The following is a 23,164-nucleotide window of genomic DNA, read 5'->3' as shown; positions in this document are numbered from 1 at the left end:
CTGGTGTTCTGTTATGTCGGTCTGACCTCTAAACATCTGTGATATGACCAAGTGAATTCCTGGACCTTAATAATCTCACCGATATCAAAACCAGGACGCTGCTACATTTGCACCTCAACCCCAAAGTCACCACTGCTCCCTGATAGGATTCTCAGGTTTGGGGTGAGTTCCTAAGAATCCTGCATTACTGCTTGATCTGCTAGGATTCTGGTACTATTCTCGTTTGCTACTTCCAGTCCATACTACTGTCCACTTTTCCTTTTCTTTTCTGATCATTTTCCTTCTTCTTGGATCATTCATCAGTTCCCCTTGCTTTTCTCACTTAGTTAAAAGGATGACCTGCCCTGGTTGAATATCTAGAGCTGCGTTGTACTATTTGTCACAACTGGAGGAATTTGATTTCTAATTTTTAAAAAAACAACTGGGTATAACATGGCAAAATCAGATCATCCTTATACTTATTTTGGGACTTAGTACAGTGTTTATTTTACACACAGTTTTTTCTACCCTGAGGGTCTAGTGCTGATTTTTAAATAGGATTAATGGTAGTAGACAAAACACAGCATGGCCAAATAATATGAATTCCAGATAAACATGCAATATTGGGGCAAACATATTAAAAATTATTGTTTATCTGAAATTCAAATATAACTGGGCATCCTGTGCCTTATTTATTAAATCTGGCAATCTCACAGGATACATTTATCTAAGATGAATGAAAATATGAGTTAGATGGGTGCCTGGGTGGCTCAGTTGTTAAGCATCTGCCTGTAGTTCAGGTCATGATCCTAGAGTCCTGGGATCGAGTCCCATATCAGGATCCCCACTCAGCAGGAGGCCTGATTCTCCCTCTCCTACTCCCCCTGCTTGTGTTCCCTCTCTCACTTACATGTCTCTCTGTCAAAATAAAATCTTTAAAAAATATCTACATATGAGTTAGAGCCTGAAAATAATTTTATTTTTTTAAAGATTTATTTATTTATGAGACAGGGAGGGGGGTGAGTAGAAGGAGGAGGAGAAGAGGAAACTCTAGCAGACTCCACCGAGCATGGAGCCTGAAGAAGGGCTCCCGGCAGGGCTTGATCTCGAGATGTGAGATCATGAACTGAGCCAAAACCAAGAGTGGAATGTTTAACCAACTACACCACCCAGGGGCCCCATAATTTTAAACTTGAAACAAATAGCTTGTCAGGAAAATCTAAGAATGTACCAAAAACTGGAGTGAGAAGTAGGGTAGATGAAAGTTATCATTGGAAAGTATGCAGGCAATTTGAAATCACAGTCCCCATTTAAACAGTGTTTTCCAGCTTTTTAGACCAACAGTCCAAGTGTAAATAGATTTCTCATCATAAGCTAGCACATATACACATTTATGAAATAAAACTGATCATTTCTTTTGCCTTCCATTCTTTTTTTAAAAAAGATTTTTATTTATTTACTTGTCAGAGAGAGGGAGAGAGAAAGCAGAGAGAGAGAGAAAGCATAAGCAGAAGGAGAGGCAGGCAGAGGGAGAGGGAGAAGCAGACTCCCCACTGAACAAGGAGCCTCATACGGGGCTCCATCCCAGAACCCTGGGATCATGACACGAGCAGAAGACAGAGACTTAACTGGCTGAGCCACCCAGGCACCCAGGTTCCCCTCTATTTCATTTTTTTAAAGTGTTCACAACCCACAAAATTGACTTGATAACTCACTAATGGTCTGTTATCTATGATCCAAAGATCTTTGTTGTGATGTTGAGAGATGCTGGGTATGTGGTCAAATTGAAAATGAAGGCCTAAAGAAGGTCTAAGGCATGCAGGGATATTTTTAGACAGTTCAGGTCAATTTGTAGATAGCTCAAAGCAATCTGAAAATGTAAAACAAAGGCATCAAATACTACGCAGTGTGAGAGGAAGGAATGATTTGGAAAGCAGCGCAGTGGCGTAAGTTGGTGTCCTCCGGGGACTGGCAAATGCTTGAGTGGGAGGAAGGAGGCAAAGACACGCAGCTTGGGCAGAAGCACAGAAATCCACCACGTGATGAAATCTGAGGAGGAAAGCAGAGAGGTAACAGCATTCCAGGGCAAAACAGATGTATGGAGCCCTTTACCCTTATACATGACTAGATGAAGGCATAGGCAAACAAGAAAGAGCACGAGAGTTAATTTAATTATAATTAATTAAATTTTCCTGAAAACAGTTTTGCTTCATTGACTACAGTTCAAACTTAGCTGTGTTGCTTTGCAAAAAAGGACTTTTATCTCTTTTATAATGATGTGCATCTTTAATTTGGAGCTGTATTTTAGAATAATTAAAATAGTCATCAATTGAGCAAATGAGACAACATCAAAAGAGATAATCAAATCAACTGGCACTAGATCTCTAAAGTTGTGAATGCTATTTTTGTTGCTTCTTATGTTAGAATATTTGTCTGTTAAGGAACAGATTGTCATCACAGAGAATTCTTATATTAGATGAAAAAAATGAGCAGATGGGCAGTGAAAAGTTTTACTTCATGCATGTTTCCTAATAGTAAAATAAAGAGAATCCCTAAATATTGCATGTAAATAAAATGACTCAGCAAAGCAAATGCTTATACAATTACGTGCAGCATGACAAACTACATTAAAGTATACAATTACACACATGGGAAGTGGGGGGGGATTTACTTCCTCTCTTGATTTCTTTTGAAGTGTGTGTATAAGATGATATACTAGTGTTTTTTCCCAGGGCTGAGGGAAGGCCAGCTAGAAATCAGCCTTCCTGGTGTAGAATTCATCAGCACGTTCAAGCTCTCCTTGCCTCCGACTCTAACCCCCTCTGTTAAAGTTTACCTTGACTACTTCCTGACCACAGCAAGGACACAGAGCTTCTTTTCAAACAGGTACCTAAGAATACTGTTGCTGCAGTTACTCAAAGTTACTCAAAGCAGGCAATAATTAGGCATTTGAGGGGACATGGAAGAAATTGGAGAAGGTTAGACTTCACTCTGAGGGAGTCTGAGAAGTTACACAACTCTCAAAGATCTGTGCAGGAAAACCAAAGAATCAGGAGAGGCTAACCACGTGCCAGGATGCAGAATCATTGTGAATTCTCGACTTGCTCAACAACTGGTAGATAATGAAAACAATATTCGGAGATACTAAGTAGAAAACTGGCCACGTGATTTCCTTCGGAAAATGTCTCTCAACTTGGGGTGTTGACTGTGCTGTCAGGGTGACCTGACGTCAAGAACAGGGCTACGTTCTGATTTTCACAGGAAGCGGGGCTGGTGTGGCTGGAACTTCACATTCAGTTACAAAGGATGTTAAATGGCTTGGAGCTTTTGAACAAAGCCAACTGCTTGCCCAGAAGCCTACGGTTCCCAGCTGAGAAATATCGCCTTAGGTACACAAATAATTATACAACTAGTGGGTACATAGGACAAAAAATACCATGCTTACATGTTCTTTACTAAAGAGAAAAAGCATACCAAGATAGAAATTTCTCAGTGGGCATTCCAAATTCTCAGAAGTAGCAGCTAGGTCAGTTTCTTTTGGTATATACCTCCTTTCCCATTACTGGGACCAAGTTGCAGAGTCATGGCTCTGCTGTGCTATGTGCTGACCCAGAGAGGACATTGCCAGAAAAATGAGGGGGAGGGGAGGGAGAGAAGTAGAACAGGTAAACAGATACGGAATAGGCAAAGGCTGTTTCTTGTTACCGATCATGAAATGAAAACTGCTGCCGATAAAGCTAGTGACTAATAATCTCAATTCTGAGAAAGTCGAGAATGAAGACATGGCTGGATGTTATCCCTACGCCAAATAGGAGTGCAGATGACAAAAGAAAGACATAGATCTTTCAAACTCTAGTTAATAGGAAGCTGTTTATAGCATCTGTCACCCCACACATAACTCTACCTTTTAAAGAAAAACAAGTTTCCATCCACTACAATCACGTTTGAAGCAATTACTGTTAAAACCTTGACATATATTATTTCTGAGCCTCAAATAAATCCTTCAAATAATACATGCCCGACGCAGACCTACAGAAGTCACCTAATCTGGGATTTTTACTAGGTCTGGCTGACATCAAAACTGGCACCATTTTCTCTATATTACCTCATACTAGTCATTGACATCCTATACCTTTTTCTTGCTATATTTTATCCCAACTAAATACCTACCAGGGTATTTATACAGGTATACACATGCATATGCTTGAAAAAATTCAGGAGATTTTATTTATTATACGATGACCATACCCAGGAATACCTAAACCTCTGGATCTGAGTGAGAATCAACCGCTAGGAGGCCTGAATCATCCCTAGTCGGAAAGCTGCACTGGCTCACTTTCACCACAAGGGTGCACCGAAGGAGCAATTTACTAGGCTGGACCCAAAGAGTTAATGGTTTCTTCAAAGGTTAATTCCCTTTCCAGGATTGTATCTATTCACTGGGACCTTATCGTTTAATGCAAAAATTATTAATGACAAGGTTTGTGACATAAGTTGATGATTAACCGGTTTCAGTGAGCTCTTATGTCTTTGGATGATCTCCACTACCGAAAAGACAGTTTCTGAGTATAATGGATTTGCACTATTAATCTGCCCACCTGTGATAATTCTGACTATACTTATATGAGAAATAAATCAATTTTGATGAATGGTGGTATACCAGTCTTCTATTTCAGAATGGTTGTTTAATAACTCTAATTGCCAGGCCATTGTTTTTTTTTGTTGTTGTTGTTTTTGTTTTTTTTTTCCCTTCTGAGATGTTTTACACATCTGACTTATTAGGCTGAGAATTATTTTTAGTTATCAAAAACAATAGGGCTGCTCTAACATAAAAGTGGATCTAATATAATATGTACCATGTTGAATTTAATGGCTGTTTCCAATATTTAGAAATCACTTCTGTAAAACCTATATATGTATGTGCAGAATATGTAGGTTTGAATGTGTATCTGATAAAAATAAACCAATCTCTGGAAAAGTAAGTAAAGTGTTTACATCCTACCTCAAAGAAGGAGCATTGAAATTTTCCCTGAAAAGCAAATGAGAAACCTCGTGTTTGATAACTTTTTTTTACCTTATTGAGAACCAACTGCATAAATCTGGGGTTTTGTTAAGTGTAAACATGGATTGGGCAATGCTCACTCCTTACAACCATGATTTACAGCCTTACAACCTTACAAGTTAACTAATCTTATTTCATTATTTCTATTTATAGTAACATCTCTATACTATTTAGTTGGTATTAAAAAGGCAAGGATTTCCACAAAGACCAGAAGAATTTATTCCTTCAACAAGTACTTATTGAATACCTCCTGTGGGACAGGCCTTTGGCTAACTGTGCTTATACAGTGGAGACATGGTCCCCCCATCAGCAGTAATTGTGTGATTTTTTTTTTAAATGTCTACTCTTGTCATAAAATACAAAAACAAATGAACAAAAGGAACCTCATAAAAGTAGCATAAAATATCTATAATTGAGTAATATTTTGTACTCATAAACTCTCAAAGATAAACTCATTGTAAAACATACTTCTAAATCACTGAATTATTATATAACATTATCACTGAATTCAATATTAAAAAGTGTCTACAAAAATATTTGAATTTAGAATAATTTTAAGGTTTCTTTTTATCTCTTCTTGGATATCCAGAACAGTTGTTTATTTAAGACACTGTAGTTTGTATAATAATGAAATAAAAATGTCATCTATATAAAAAGACAAGAACCTATATTTATTTTCTATATTAATTTGCTTTGATATTTCCGCACATTAAGTCAAAGAAGATGGCTTACAGACATAATATTAATTTCTAAGTCCCACAGAATATTTCCCCAACACTTATCTTCAGTAACACCCTATCCATGCACTTGGATCTGTGGCAGGAAAGGAAGAATTCAAATTGGCAAAAGGAAATAGGAAAGGCAGAAGCACACATCATTATATTCTTTTAGTAAATCATGACTGAAGAGAAATTTTACTAGGAAATCTTATTTAAATTTTATAGTTTTAAATCTAATTCTTCCATTCTACTTTTATTATTTATTTCTCCTCCCGATTTTTATTTACATTCCAGTTAGTTTTAGGTGTAGAATTTAGAGATTCATCACCTACATACTTACATCACATACATACTTACATACCCAGTGCTCATGCAACAAGGGTCTCCTATCTATTTTTGAACAGTACTCTCATCTTTTAAAAATATTTCATTTAAAAAAAATGGTTCCCTCTTTTTGGAGAAGATTTTCAAATGAGGTGTGTAAAGGCTTTTTATCCTTGTCTTGATGACCTGAGTTCTCAACTTCCAAACACCATACACCTTTCAAAAGCTATGATATGTAATTCTGCACTGGGATTCACACAAAAATCAGGCAGATCCCACACTACTGGGGTGTGAGATGTAGGAATGTTGACTTAGCTCATCCCCCATTCCCCTTCTGTCAACTCCTTTATGGTCGAGTTAAACCCAGCTAAACACGGGAAACAGAAGCAAGTTTATGAAATGATCATACAAAATGTCCATGACAGCTAGCAGCCTAATTTATTCTCCAACTTTTTCTGCCCAAGGATATCTGAAGTCCAAATAAAGATATAGGGGTCAATGGTTTCACCCAAATAAATTAAATCCTAACTGGAAAACTTGAGGCACTGTGATAGGGAAGGGAATATATTTGGAGAGCAAAGCCTCCCAGCACTAATCACAGAACTAGATAGGTAGATCTGTTTCAACAGTAAGATCTAGCAAATCCTATTAAACGCTGTCTCGGACTCTAGGACCACAAGACAGACAATGCTGATGGTCACACGATCTTATTTGTTTACAACCAAGATGCAAAAGAAAAGCCATAAATAAACAAATGAGATATATAGCAAAGCCATCAGGTTCCAGAACAAACAAATGTGGGACAGCCACATGTGTTGTGCTGCAGCTTAAAATCGTTAACTAAGAAGCTGCCCATTCATAACATGGTTCAAACTACAAAAAAATTTTTTAACAAAAAAGCAGAGCAGTGAACATCTGCTGACACTTGGTGGTATTTTGTGGGCTTTCCCTTTGATGGCTCTTTTAAATTCCTGGAAATACAAAGTCCAATGACTACATATCCTTTTCATTATTGTTCTTATCATCATCATTATAGTTATTTACAGAAGAATCTTCTAGATAATGGTGGAACCAAAATGTTCTATCTCTACACTATGTTTCTCAGCCAATGTGCCTCTATAACAGCAGGATAATTCCCTGTTTCCACATATCTGGTGCCAACTAATTTATGCACTTTGGTTACTACCTCCATTGTTTCGCCAGCACAGTAACGGCCCATGTACACCATTACTGTTGGTGTTATTCCTTCAGAGTTTTTTCTTTTTTAAAAGATTTATTTTACAGAGGGAGAGCAAGTAGGGGGAAGGGCAGAGGGAGAGGAAGAGAGAGACTCTTGAGCAGACTCCCCACTGAGCATAGAGCCTGATGTGGGGCTTGATCTCAGGATCATGAGATCATGACCTCCACCAATATCAAGAGTTGGGCCACCCAGACACACCTCCTTTTTTTTTTTTTTTTTTTTGGTGTTGTTCCTTCAGAGTTTAAAGAAAACTGAAAGGTAGCCTAGCCAAAAAGAAGTTAAATTAATTACTTGGAACTCTTGAATTTTAATATAGTGTAATTTTTTCACACCACAATGGCTACAAATTTTGTTCATTAGTCTCATTACAAGTTGATAAGAACTCTAGAAAATTTTATGTAACAAATCAGCAGAAACCAGTGCAAGTTAAAATATCCTATTTAGCAGCGGAAACACTAAGCCAATAAAGCATTTAAGAAAAGAAGAGAACAAAAATTATGCTAACTGGGGCGCCTGGGTGGCTCAGTGGGTTAAAGCCTCTGCCTTCAGCTCAGGTTATGATCTCAGGGTCCTGGGATCAAGCCCTACATCGGGCTCTCTGCTCGCCAGGGAGCCTGCTTCCCCCACTTCCGCCTGCCTCTCTGCCTACTTGTGATCTCTATCTTTCAAATAAATAAATAAAATCTTTTTAAAAAAATTATGCTAACTAAAGTCTTGAGGTTAAGTGTTCTAGATCTGATAAGATAAAGACAAGATGTACATTTTTAAATTTTCAGATTAGGAATGTGGATATTGTACATGATATGCTGTTTTTCTAGAGTACGTCCCTAGAGAGGGATGTTCAATTCATATCGAAAACACATTCTTTAAAGAGAGACAATTTTAAAATTTTTCAAAAAGTTCACTTGAAATTAATTTAATAGACTTAAACCTGGGAAAAAGCAGAGTGCCTGGTGAAACCTCTGATAAAACTTATACAGTGGACCTCGCAGGGATGCTGACGTCTAAAGTCTGACATAAAAGAACGCATGAGGCATTTATTATTCTTCTCTCCCAACACAGAGACATCAGGGTGGGCAGAAGAAATTGTATCCATAACTGGAACTAGGGCGATGGCAGAGCTGTGTTAATGGTCCTGCTTGTCCCTCTGCTTGGAACATGAGTAGTGACTGGATAAAAGCAACATAACATCATTCCAAAGTTGACCATACACCAAGCACTTTATGTACATGAACTCACTTATATCCCCACACTGTGCACTTCGTTACCTCCCTCTAAACAGGAGGAGGAAAAAGTAAATAATTTGCCAAAACTGACACAGATAGGAAGTGCTAGATTTGAAATCTGAAACTGAATTTGTCTGGCTTCTGGCCTATTTTCTTTTAGCCCTAGCATATGTTCTCCACTCTGAATTAAATGAATGTAATTATTGGCAGCAATGTATGTGAATAATACATGTAGGTTTACGGTACCACACTACAAGTTGTGTGTGTGCATGCGCGCATGTGTGTACATATATATATTTATATGCAGACTCTTCTCACTACGGAAAACACTGACTTTCACCCTTAGCTCCTGGATTTCCCCCAGTCACTCTAATTTTACATGTAGAAGAAAAAGCTCTGAAACTTAATCCTCTAATCAGACCCTAATTTATGCTACTGGAAGGGCAACTGTGCTAAGGCTGGGATAAAATACACGTGAAAAAAGACAACTGGAGAAGAGTGATATATTCCCAAAGGTGGAGCGCAGGCAGAAGTTGAGAATTAAGTACTGGAAGACAACATCTCACAGTAATTTTGTACAATACTACATCATTAATTTTGGTGTAACCTTCCAAATTGCTAAGCCTGTTTGCATTCAATTTTCAGTACAAAGATGTATTTTAAATTCAAATATAAGTGATATTCGAATGGGCCATCGCTTCTCTCTGCTGTGTTAATGTACATAATCCAAAGTTGACCATAGTCAAATATATTGAAGAAAACACATTCAGTGCAGCAGTAATAGTTCATATATACACAAGGACAAATGCAGGGGGAAAAAATGACCCAAAAGACACTAGAATTCCCCCAATGACTGAACAAAACAATTATGATAGCCTTTACATATTCCTAAAATGTGTCATTTTATGTGGATTTTTAAAAAGAGCTCATCAGTAGTAGAATACATACCCTCCAATTTTATCTATAGTCAGATCAGATTGCAATAATAGTTAAGTCGTATAATGCCTAGATATTTCAAGGAATGACATACTGCAGATAGGTAAAAACAAATAGCATTCAAAAGTTAATCCATTATTAAAGGACCACCATTTCCTGCAGAGTGAAAACATAGAAAGATTTGCAAAAAAAGGCAAAGTAAATAAAATGACCACTAAATCTATTGATAATATTATTAAAACAATATGAAACGCTTTAATGATTAGTTGTATAAGTATGGTTTCTTGGCCATGTTGGAAAAGGGAGAAAAAGGTCAATAAAGAGAATGATGCATGCGCTATGACTAATGTGTTAGAAGTAGAAAAAAAAATCGTAAACTTCATTGAAACCACTCTAATTGCGATAGGTATCAAGCTAATTCTACCAACGACTAGCCAGTTCTAGTGTTAGTATTGAGAACTCAACATTGATCCAACAGTCTAGGGCCCTATTACCACTAACCCAATTCCATTTCAAATTGCATTTCATCTTATGCCCCATTTACTTGAATATTTATGTGAAATGCTAACATTAGATTTACTCTATTGTAGAGTGGTATGTATGGTTTCCCGCACTGAGCAGTTCTTTTTTTTTTTTTTTCTATGATGTATTATGACTCTATAAAATGGAAATCATTCTTAATTAGGATTCAATTAAGAGATACCGGAAGGCAAAAAAAGATCATGCCAAAAAGAACATTCGTGATATTAGAAAAAGGTGAAAAGTACTTTTGATGTGGAAATTAAAAATAAACTGGGGAAAGGATCTTTAAATAGGATGTTCTCAAGAGGGAATGGAGAATGCTTCGGTGCTGCTTGTACGTCCACAGTTGGTATTTCCACCCCAAAATGCAGAAAATGTCTTCATAATGTGAATGCAAAATGATGTATGTCAGGAACATGTTTACCAATTTCTTGGATGTGTCTAGCATGCATAATGGCAATGGATCACATTCCCTACATTTCACCTAAGAAAATAGGTGAGAGACCTGGGTCTGTGTCATGGTATGAATTAAAGGTCTCCAATAAAAGCACTCCAAAGATTAAATCATTTTAAATTGCTTTTGGCCCTGAAACAGATTTGGCTGCCACACTACTACCGACAATGAAGCCTTTTTGATTGTTTGTTTGTTTATTTGTTTGCTCTCATTTCACAGCCGAACTTATGCAGTCCTACCTTACAAAGTTCTATCCAGTTCAGGCAGCTAGCTCATGAAAATGCATGATTATCAGAGTACACAGTTAGTGATATTAGTAAATCAATGTATATTTGTTTCCTGTTAATATCCAAAGATACAACCCTAGCTTAGGAGACAAGCAAAATGAGTATGTTCAGTAATATTAGTCTATATAAGATTATTTTAAGAAGCTAGGCCATTGTCATTAGTCATGATAAGAATGTCTCCTAGGATATGCAAGTCAAAAGAAAGTTTATGTGGCAGAATTATGTAAGGAAACTTACAATAGTGCCTGCCCACAAACCATGCAATTTGGAAACAGCCAAGAAACAAAACCATAGAGGAGAGATAAATACAACATGTATTAGGGGTTATTATGCAACTACAAAGGTTCAATATGACCCTGGAAATATAGCAAAAAATAGTTATGGAAAAGAAGCTATTTCTTATGCTCAGTAGCTAATTTTCAAACATATGTACCTGTATTTGAAACTTTGAGCATTTCACACATTTTTCTGTATCTGAAAAAAAAATGGATCCAGACTGATATTGTGTATCAATATAGCTGAAAACAGTCAATAAAAAGGTAGCCAAAAGCAAAGTTCAATAAGAATTCTAAAAAAGGATATTATTCTGGTTGCTGATAAAACACTTCTGATGTATACTCTGCTCATATTGGAAAAGAATAATTTACTGTTCAATTTTCCTAGAAAGGATGAAAGATCTATAAGATGATTTCATAAAATGTTTGATTAAATAAAAGCTAGATTAAACTGTCTAGGTCAAACTGTAAATATAATTAGAAACTTTAGAAATAATATATAACTCCATTTTGAGAATATATATATATTTCAATATTTAACAGTTAATTAAATGTTTTCCATATAATTTATGATAAAAACATTGTATATTTTCATTTTAAACTGTTCAAGGGCATTGGATCTATGAAAACAACACATATATTTTAATTCTCTATTCTAGAAAATTAAGAAATGCATACTCTTTAGGATAAATGTATTTAATACAAGGTGACACAAGAAAAAAACATCAAATTTCCTTATTCATGGGAATATAAGATTAAATAGGAAATACCTGAACACACTGATATGATTTGAAGGGGAAGAAAGGTTAAGATTAAAGTGGTAGTATGAAAGCTCATATATCCCAGTCCATAATCCATATATCATGATTTGAATACATATTGAATGTATAACACAAATACATCTTCCCATTTGTGGCCATTTGACTGGGACTACCACATTTTATGTATATTTAAAGAAAACAAAATGAGAGTGCAAGAGACAGATTTCAATTATATGCAATAGACTTCACGAATATTTGACCAAAACAGAATCAGTTAATCATAATAGTTTAAATGTTGGGTGTAACCATGATATAGTCTAATTTATACTGAAGATAGAATATTTATAAATATTTAACCCAACATCAACATACATAATACCAAATTTCAAAATGCATGCCTTTTGCTTCTTGTTTTTTTGTTTTTTTAACTTACTGCTTTGTAAGTTCTCTTTTGTCCAGCATGTTTCCGAATTTGTTCTCCATTTGGCCCTGTTTCCACATGCATCGAATAGATAATGTCAAAGAAATCTTCAACCACAGCTACCCGCCGCAAAGATAGCTTCTCATCCACCCCTACACCATCCTGGAAACAAAATAAAAAAAAAAAAAAGGACAGAAAGTTAAAACATAAAGTGAAAATAAAATGAAAACATTTTGATAAGCTGAACCAAACCAAATCATCCAGCTAGGAAACTTACAAAAACTGTGAGTGAATATTGTATTGCATTATTTCATACACTGTTTGCATACAGAACTTTAAGAAAGATGAAAAAAGATATTTGGCATAATGATCATGTTTACCCATAAATAACCTCTTTTTTTTTAAGTTTTATAATGACTCATTTGTAGCCATCAGCATAACTTCCTTAAATTATTCCAAAATATATTTTAAGGCTCAGTAATTTTTATTATAATAATTTCATTCTAGATATTTATTGATTCATCTAATCAGTATTTATTGAGTTGCTAGGTACTGGAAGCCATTATTAGAGAAAGAAAAGAAATAATATAGGATGTTTTCCTTAAACATCATATAATCTGGGAAAGAAAATACATCTACTATGCTATCAGGTTGGACTAAGAGACGATAATTGTTCAAGGTTAAAAATGAAAGCTATAGAAATTATCTAGGTGTGAACTTAGGATTCTCCACTCAGAAATTCTATGTCTTGTGCAAGTCATTTAAACTTCCCTAAATTTCAGTCTTCTCAAATTTCAGTCTTCTCAATTGGCAGAGATATTAGAGCTCACTTCACAGAATTGTAAGAATTAAATGTGGTAACTTAGGTAAAGGATGTGACCCAACGGCAGGCATATAGTGAACACTTGACGAATGGTGACTCTTGTCATTCTGACCATCATGATAAAAATCTAAGCATACAAGCAACATACTACAGGCGTTCAAAGAATAAAGATATCACCTCTGGCTGAAGTAGCTTCTTGGAAGAAATAGAATTTGATATGGGTGGCAATACACACTAGGTCTAAGCCACGGCAGGCTGAGGGGAAGTGTAGCAAAGAGACAAACACTCCCATAGATGACAGAAAATAAGAAATGTATAAGAAAAGAATAGGAAATTGGAAATCGGATGAAAAAGAAATTTACTCTTTCGGGAATGGGTTTCCTGTTTGCAAACACAGACCTGCACGCACGTGCATACACAGACACAGTGTTCTTATTTGGACCCTGAAGCACAAGCTGAAGTAACGTGACATAGCCATCAATGTTGGCAGACCGCATAAGAGGGTGATTAATCTGAGCAAAATCATTATGCAGTCAATGAGTCAAATGGCGAAAGCCTCTTTGAACAGTAGTTCCAGCAGACTGATGCTCACTGCAAAACTCAAAACAAGTCACTTGGTCCTTTTTCTTAGTTTGACTTTGGTTTTTGGTTTTTTTTTTGTTTGTTTGTTTTTCTGATGTAGAATAGGACTCAGAAGCAGCAATGTCTGAGGCTGTATATTCAAATAGCCATATATACGTATATATGTATATCTATATTTAAATAACTAATATATATTCAGATAAATATATATAGTCAAATATTTATGAGTTGCCCGTAAGGTCAAACCATATGGTATCTTATCTCTGTTAAATCTGAAGCACTTCCTCTCAATTACCTATGATGCATGTGTTTCATCATTGGGTTTTAGACCTTTCTCACATCTCTCCTTTAACATCTTGCAGCATCGCTTCTATACTGGGCCCCATGGATAATCCCTTATTGCCTTGTGATGCAAGACCAATATGGAGGGAAACCACGGAGAAGCTGCATCAAGCATGGCTATGACTAGCCCGAAAAACTGTTGTAGCTTATTGTACAGTAATTAAACACCATTTCAGATGCCTACCCCTCCATCACCCCGGCTACCCCCTACTCCTCAGAGAGTACCCACTGTTTCTAGCCTAGAAATCCAAATTCTAACTCGACCCACAGGCAAAACCACCCACAAAATTGTGGCTTCTTTTTTCCTATTCATAAAACTTTTACAGTTCCCTCTCAGTTCCTTTGCTGGGCAACCAGATATATAGTAATGTCCTACAGTTAATAAACTACGAGTGATGGGGGAATCACAGCCCATTTATTCATTCCTTCAACAAGTATACCAGAAAGACTAAGCACAGCCAAGCCCTAGTAGCTGAGGTGCTCAAGTTACCAAGGTCAGCTGACTTCTCAAAAGAAAAAAAATAGGACAATATATTCAAAGTGTTGAACCTAAAAAAAAAAAAAAGAAAGAAAGAAAGAAAGAAAGAAAGAAAAATAAACCAAAACCAAACAACAACAACAACAACAAAAAACTGCTAAAAAAGAATTTTATATCCAGAAAAACGACTTTTCCAAAATTAAGGTGAGGTAAAGACATTCCCAGATAAATAAAATAGAGAATTCAATGACAAGAGAAAGAGAAGACAAGAGAAATTTATTCCCTCATAGCCCTGGAAGCCAGAAGCTGAAATTCAGAGATGTGGGCAGAGCCGCACTCCTGGAAGCTCTAAGGGAGAATCCATTCTTTGCCTCTTCCAGTTCTGGAGGTTGCTAGCACTGCATAGCTTGAGGCCATCTGCTGCTGCCTTCTCCTCTTTGGTGTATCTCCTCTGTGTGTGTGTGTCTGTCTGTCTGTCTCACACCTAAGCACGTGCTCGCTCTCTCGCTCGCTCTCTCTCTCTCTCTCTCTCGACACATCTTTTCTGAAAGCATTTAAACCCCAACCAGATAATCTAAACTAATCTCTTCACTCAATATCCTTAACTTAATTAGATCTACAAAGACTGTTTCTAAACAAAGTAACATTTACAAATTTCAGGGATTAGGACTTGAAATCTTTTTTTTTTTTTCTTTCCCCTTGGAGGGAGAGAGAGGTGCACACAAGTGGGCTGGGGTTTGAGGAAGGAGAGGAGGATTTGAGAGATCGAGAATCTTAGGCTCCTCACCCAGAGCAAAGCCCAAACCACTGCTCAATCTCACAATCCAGATCACGATCCGAGCTGAAATCAAGAGTCAGACTCTTAAACAACTAAGCCACCCAGACACCCCAGAACTTGAAATCCATTGTTAGATGGGCATTATTTAACTACATGTAGTAATGAATTATGTAAAGAAGGTACAAATTGTGCGATAAGAACATACATTGGAAGTGCTTCACTACAGGTGGTTAACAGTCAATATACTTTCAAGAAATCATAAATTCAGAGTTAATCAAGATAATATTGAAATCACATACATTGGGGAAGGGAACTCATCTATTATCCTTCTGTCCTATAGAATTGCTTACTTGCAATTGTAATTAAGCTCAATTCACATCCACACTCTTATTGAAACTCCAAAGTGCCTTCAGGGGTTGGGCCTTCAATGTAAGTGAGCTAAGTATTTGTGGTAAGATAATAAAGAGTAATGAAGCCCTTCAGACATGGGAGAAATATATTCAATGAGCTTGGAGCTTGACATAACTTCAAATACCATGGGGGCACCCAGGTGGCTCAGTGGGTTAAGCCTCTACCTTTGGCTCAGGTCATGATCTCAGGGTTCTGAGATGGGCCCACTTGGTGCTCCCTGCTCAGCAGGAGTCTGCTTCTCCTCTCTCTCCCCCTGCCTCTCCCCTTCTGCTCATGCCTCTCTCTCTCTCTCTCTCTCTCTCAAAAAAAGAGAAGAAAACAAAGCAAAACTTTAAAAAACATACTTCTGGTACCAAAAAACAAAGGCATTCACAAACAGACACGTTATAGTGGAATTGTTGAATGCCAAAGACAAAATCTCAAAAGCAACAAGAGATAAATAACTTATCAACCTTTGAGGAAACCCCAATAACAATTCCATGCTTGTAGAAATACTTTATAATAAAGGGTAAAAAGAAGTTTTCCAGGATAAAAGTAAGTGGCAAGTGACATCAAGTAGTAATCCAAATCCAAACGCAAATACTAAGAACTTCAGTAAAGGCAGGTAAGGATAAATAAATAAACAACCAAAAAAGTAAAGAAAAGCAAGCCAAATACAATATAATTATTTGCTTATTTTTTTAAAGATAATAATTGAGTTATTTTTATTTACTGTTTTCTTTATTAATCAAAGAACCTTCCTCAGTTACAAAAAATAGTAGACTATGCATTGCAAGAGGTGGGCCAGAGCCATATCATGAAGGCAGAAAATGAACATATAACAGGTACACTGCCATAAGGGAAAATATACATGGTAGAAGTTATATCCTGTTACTATTACTGATATAAGATTAATTTAACCATCTCAAACATGGGTTTCTCATTTTTGCCAAGCAACACTTTAAGGGATTTTCAAATGTTTTCTTTAAATCTCCATCATCATCTTTTGAGGTGAGAACACTGATACTCAGAAGTTATGTAACCTTCCCAAAGACTCACAGTGATTACTAAAGCTGAGTAACATAGAATTTTTTCAAAAGAAAGAAAATCCTATTTATCCTAAGAATACACTTGAACATATCCCACACAGATATAACTGGCAGTTATTTTACCAAGGATTCCACAAAATCCTTTTTAACCCACAGTGGGTGCTGTAATAATCTACATTTCCAAAGAAACATAGCAAGATATGTAATTATAATACTAGAGAACGAGAAAGATTGAAGATTATTTAAATGTCCACCTTGAATACTGCTTCTTTGGGAACTGACTAATTTAAAAGGCAACTGACTAAAATAATATGTAAATAATTATTACTGGTATAATAACATACATAAATGTAATATATTTGACAATGACAGCACAAAGAGGCAGTAACAAAGCTATACTGGAGTCTGGAGTAATGAAATAACAGAATGATAACTCAAATCCACAGGTAGAAAGAGAGAGAACCAAATAAGAGGTTAACATTAAAAACTCTATAAATATATGCTTTCCTATTTTCTTCTCTTAGCTCTTTGAAAGACATAATATTATATAAGTAATTATCACACTATAATATTGTTAGATGATTGACCTATCTGGATATTACATGTATAAATCATAGAATTAAAAAGTGAGAAAACTAAAAAAAAAAAAAAAAGTGAGAAAACTGAGCTCTTTAAAAGTAAAGTTTTATATTGGATTATAACTAAATCAGTATATATCTGAAGTAGATTCTTATAAGTTAAAACATACATTGTAATTCCTAAAGTAATCCCCCAAATTTAAAAGTATATAATTTTAAATCATTAAAGCAGTTAAGATTTTACAAGGGAAAATATGCAATTAATAGAAAAAAAGCCAATAAAGGAAAATTAAAGAAAAAAAGACATGACATATATAGATAATAAAGCAAAATCACCAATATAAATCCAATCACATCAATAACACTAAACACAAATGGACTAAGGAATCCAAACAAAGAGAATTGGTTAAAAATGACATCCTACTGTAAATTATCTAGAGGAGCCACTATTGTGGTTCAAAAATGCAGATAGGGGGTGCTAGGGTGGCTCAGTCAGTTAAGTATCTACCTCTTTTTTTTTATTTATTTATTTTCAGCATAACAGTATTCATTATTTTTTTCACCACACCCTGTGCTCCATGCAATCCGTGCCCTCTATAATACCCACCACCTGGTACCCCAACCTCCCACCCCCCCGCCACTTCAAACCCCTCAGATTGTTTTTCAGAGTCCATAGTCTCTCATGGTTCACCTCTTGATTTTGGCTCAGGTCATGATCTCAGGGTTGTGAGATGGGAGATGAGTCTGCTTGAGATTTCCTCTCTCGCTCTCCCTCTGTCTCTCCCCTCCACACACCCCCCTTGGATCACACACTCTTTAATTAATTAATTAATTAATTAATTTTAAAAATCTTTAAAAAGATGCAGATAGGATGATGGTGAAAAGCTACATTATGCAATTAAGAACAACAACAACAACAAAAAGAACTGGAACAGCTATATTAGTATTAGAGAACAGAGTTTAAACAAACCAACAACAAATGTTAATAAGAACAAAGAAAAAAATTTCATAATAATAAAAAGGTTAATTTTCCAGCAAGATATAATAATTATGTATGCACCAAAAACCAGAATTCCAAGTAACATGTGCACACACACATATTGTTTAAGCAAATACTGACAAAATTAACAGGAGAGATCAGCAATAATAGAGATTTCAAAACTCTATTTTCAAAAATAGGATAACAAGGGAGAATATGATCAAGAAAAAGAAGACTGAACAACACTATAAAAAATAAACCTAATAGACGTACATAGGACATCCCACACAACAGAAACAGAACATTCTCCATGATAGACCATATCTCAGTATAAAAGAGTTTTAGCTACTACATTTAGATCTATAATGCATTTTGACGTAATTTATATGTATGGTGGGAGTTGAGTCTACTTCATTCTTTTGCATGTGGGTATCCAGTTGTCCCAGTACCATTTATTGAAAAGATTATTTTTTTCCCCACTGCATTGTCTTTCACTCATGTTGAAAATAAGTGTAAGGGTTTATTTCTGGAATCTCAGTTCGGTGCCATTGATCTATATATCTATTCAATAAAATGTAAAGGATTGAAATATGTTTTATATGTTTTCTGATCAAAATGGAATTAAAAAAAATGGGATTAAATTACAAATCAATGACAGAAGGAAAATAGGAAATCACAATGATAAAGAAATTAAACTACACACTTCTCAAAACCAATGTATCAGAGGAGTCAAAAGGAAAATTAAAATATACTTTGAGATGAACGGAAACAGAAGCACAAAATGTCAATAGCAGTATTTCAAGAAAATTTATAACTGCAAATGTGTTTTTTAAAAATAAGATAACTATCTTTCTACCTTAAATGAATAGGAAAAAAAATAAACAAAAACCAAGTGGAAGGGGGGAAATATTTTTAAAGAGGAGAAATAAATTAAAGAGAGAATAGAAAACAATGGACAAAATCAGCAAAACCAAAAGGCAATTTTTGAAAATATATTTTTAAAAGACAAAACTTCAGTTGTACCAACGAAGAATAAAAGAGAGAAGACATAAATTACTAAAACCAGGAATGAAAGAAGGAACATCACTACTGATCTTATTAAAAAAAAAAAAGCGTTATAAGAAATAGTATAAACAACTCTATGATAAATTAGAAAAGTATATAAAGTGAACAATTTCTAGAAAGATACAAATTATTGAAACTGACTGAAAAAAAAAGTGGAAAGTTTGAATATGTCTACCACAAGTAAAAAAGACAAAATTAGTAACTTAAAAAAAATTCTTACAAAGAAAAGTCTGGGCTCAAAGGGTTTCACTGGACCGACATGCAAGAATGAAGGCCAATTTATCACTAACTCTTCAGGAAAAAAAAAAAAAGGACACATTTTTCAAATCATTCCATAAAGCCAGAATTACCCATATACCAAAACCAAATGTATTACAAGAAAGAAAACTATGGACTAATATATTTTATGAATATAGATGTAAAAACTTCAACAATATACTAGCAAAACAAATCTAATAATATATATATGCAAATTATTATGTACCATTACCAAGTAAGATAATCCCAGGTATGCAAGGTCGATTTAAAATATAAAAATTAGGGGCGCCTGGGTGGCTCAGTGGGTTAAGCCGCTGCCTTCGGCTCAGATCATGATCTCAGGGTCCTGGGATCGAGTCCCGCATCGGGCTCTCTGTTCAGCAGGGAGCCTGCTTCCCTCTCTCTCTCTCTGCCTGCCTCTCCGACTACTTGTGATTTCTCCCTGTCAAATAAATAAATAAAATCTTTAAAAATAAATAAATAAATAAATAAAATAAAATAAAAAATAAAATAAAATATAAAAATTAATTTGTGTAATACAGCATATTAAAGAATAATGGACAAAAAGCATATAATCATCTCAATAGTTGCAGAAAAAGCATTAGACAAAAGCCAACATACTTTCCTTAGAAAAATTCTTAGGGAACTAGAAATAGAATGTTATCAATGTAATAATAAAGGGCATCTACAAAAGCTTCATAACTAATAAGTATTTAATGATGGAAGACTGAATGCTTTCCCCCTAAGGACAGGAGCAAAACAAGAATATCTCCTCTAGCCACTTCTATTTAACAATTTACTGGAAGTACTAGCCAGGGGAGTCAGGGTTTTTTAAAAAAAAAAAAAGGGGGGGGGGGGAGAAAAGACACCTTGATTGAAAAGGAGGAAGAAAAACTAACTCTGTAGAAGACATGATCTTATATGTAGAAAATTCTATTAAAATACTCCAAACAGCTATTAGAACTAACAAGTGAGGTTAGCAAAGTTAAAGCCCAAAATCAGTAACAAAAAACAATTGTGTTTCTTTTCATTAGCAACAAAAAAATTCAAAAATGAATTTAGAAAATTAATTTCATTTACAATAATACAAGGGCTCCTGGTGGGTCAGTCAGCTAAGTATCTGACTCTTGATTTCACCTCAGGTCATGATCTCAAAGTCATCTAATCGAGCCCCACTTGGGGCTTCACGCTGGGCATGTATCCTGCTTAAGAATCTCTCTCTCCCTTTTCCTCTGCCTCTCCTTACCCTGTTCAAGCTCTCTTTCTTCCCCACCCCCATATATATAATAAATTAGAATACAAGGTATGAATTTAGATATAAAGCTAACAAAAGAAGTACAAGGCTTGTACATGAAGGCTACAAAACATTGTTAAAAAAACATTTTTAATGATCTAAATAAATGGAAAGATACCCTATGTTCACAGACCAGAGGATTAATATTGTTAAGATGGTAATATTCCAAAAACTTATTTGCAGAATCAATGTAATCCCTATTTAAAAATTCTAGCTAGCTTTTTTGTGGAAATTGACAGTTAAAATTCATATATAAATGCACAGTGCTCAGAACAGCCAAAATAATCTTTTAAAAGAAGAAATTTGGAGGTCTCATATGTCTTGATTTCAAAACTTACTATAAATTTTACATAATAGGCATCATGGTACTGGGCATGAGAATAGATATATAGATCAATGGCACCGAACTGAGATTCCAGAAATAAACCCTTACACTTATTTTCAACATGAGTGAAAGACAATGCAGTGGGGAAAAAAATAATCTTTTCAATAAATGGTACTGGGACAACTGGATACCCACATGCAAAAGAATGAAGTAGACTCAACTCCCACCATACATATAAATTACGTCAAAATGCATTATAGATCTAAATGTAGTAGCTAAAACTTAAAATTTAAGAACACAGGAGTAAATGTTTTTAACCTTGGGTAAGGCAAGGCCCTCTCAGTTATAAAACCCAAAGCAAAAGTAACAAAAGACAAATTAATTGAACTACATTAAAATAAAATATTTTATGCTGCAAATCATACCATCAAAAAAAATGAAATACCAATCCTCAGAAATGGGAGAAAACATTTAAAAATCATATGTCCAATAAGGGGTTAATATCCAAAATATATAAAGAAACACTCAACTCAATAGCTAAAAAAAAAAAAAGAAATCCAATTAAAAATAGGTAAAAGATCTGAATCTGTATTTTCCCAAAGGAGACCCCCATGAAAATGTGCTCAACATCACTAACCATCAGGTAAATACAAATCAAAACCACAATGAGATATCACTTCATACCTGTCAGAATGGCTATTACCAAAAGGACAAGAAATTATAAGCATCGGTAAGCACAGGGAGAAAAGGGAACACTTCCTTGCATACTGCTGGGGGGGGAATATAAACTGGTGCAGAACTATGAAAAACAGTACTGATATTCCTGAAAAAACTAAAAATAGAACTACCCTATGATCCAGCAATTTCACTCCTGGACTCATACAAAGGAAATAAAAACAGTAACTTGAAAAGATACATGCACCCCCATTTTCATTGTGGCTTTATGTACAATAGCTAAAACGTAAGAGAAACTTAAGTATCTATTGATGAATGAATGGATAAAGAAAATGTGGCCATATGTATATATGCCACATTTTGTGTTAGCATGTAATTGTGTTATTATGTGCACGTGTCCACACACACACATATACATACTGGAATATTATTCAGCCACAAAAAGGAAGGAAATCCTCCCACTTGCAACAGTGTGGATGGACTTGAGGGCATTATGCTAAGAGAAATAAGACAGAGAAAGACAAATACGATAGGATTTCACTTATACGTGGAATCTTAAAAAGCAAGTATACAAATAAAAAGAAAAAACTCACAGAGAAAGAGATTGGTGGTTGCCAATCAAGAGGTAGGGAGAGGATAAAATGGACAAATGTTGGCAAAAGTGTGAAGCTAGAAACTTCTAGTTATAAAATAAATAAATCCTGGGGATGTAATAAATGGCATAGCTACTGTAGGTAAAAATACTGTATTATATACTTGAAATTGCTAAGATCTTAGAAGGTCTAAGTACAAACCTAAAAAAGATTTGTAACTGTGGTTGTGCATGTTAACTAGACATATTGTGATGATTATTTATATACATATAAACATATATATATCATTACACATAATCATTATAATCATAAAACCATTGCATATCTACATTTTAATCATTATGCTGTATACTTAAAACAAAGAAATTATAAATATTTTGAGTAAACATTTCTCTGAAGAAAATTTTCAAATGACAAATAAGAACAAGAAAAGATGATCAACATCATTAGTAATCAGGGAAATGTAAATCTAAATTTCTATGAGATACTACTTCACATTGACTAGGATTGCTATAACCAAAAATAAATATGGGCAAAAATATAGAGAACTTAGAACATCCACGCATGGCTGGTGGAAATACAAAATTACGCAAGGGCTTTGGAAATTTTGACTGTAACTTGAAATTTCAACTTAGACTTAGCAGATGACTTAATAAGCCCTAAGTATGTATATATTCAAGAGAAATTAAAACATACAACTACATAAAATAAATTTTACAAAATACAGCAACATAATCATTACAGCCAAA

General features: G+C 35.0%; 1 protein-coding gene across 8 annotated transcripts in view; it reads right to left on the bottom strand.

Moving 5' to 3' along the window:
* The window catches only part of NOL4 (nucleolar protein 4), a 402,656-nt gene that overhangs the window by 298,708 nt on the left and 80,784 nt on the right, over positions 1 to 23,164 (bottom strand). For 7 of the 8 annotated variants that reach the window (XR_004278137.1, XM_032310893.1, XM_032310895.1 and 4 more), the window contains exon 2: positions 12,219 to 12,368. Coding sequence is in view for 6 of the 8 variants with exons in the window: in XM_032310893.1 (XP_032166784.1) it covers positions 12,219 to 12,368 (150 nt within the window). In the remaining 2 variants the exon portion in view is untranslated. Of the gene's footprint in view, positions 1 to 11,182; positions 11,215 to 12,218; positions 12,369 to 23,164 lie in introns of those variants that run through there. The other variant, XM_032310898.1, reaches the window with a different exon arrangement.

The sequence above is a fragment of the Mustela erminea genome, chromosome 13 (assembly GCF_009829155.1).
Source record: "Mustela erminea isolate mMusErm1 chromosome 13, mMusErm1.Pri, whole genome shotgun sequence".
NCBI lineage: Eukaryota > Metazoa > Chordata > Mammalia > Carnivora > Mustelidae > Mustela > Mustela erminea.
This window is presented reverse-complemented; position numbering and strand designations above follow the sequence as displayed.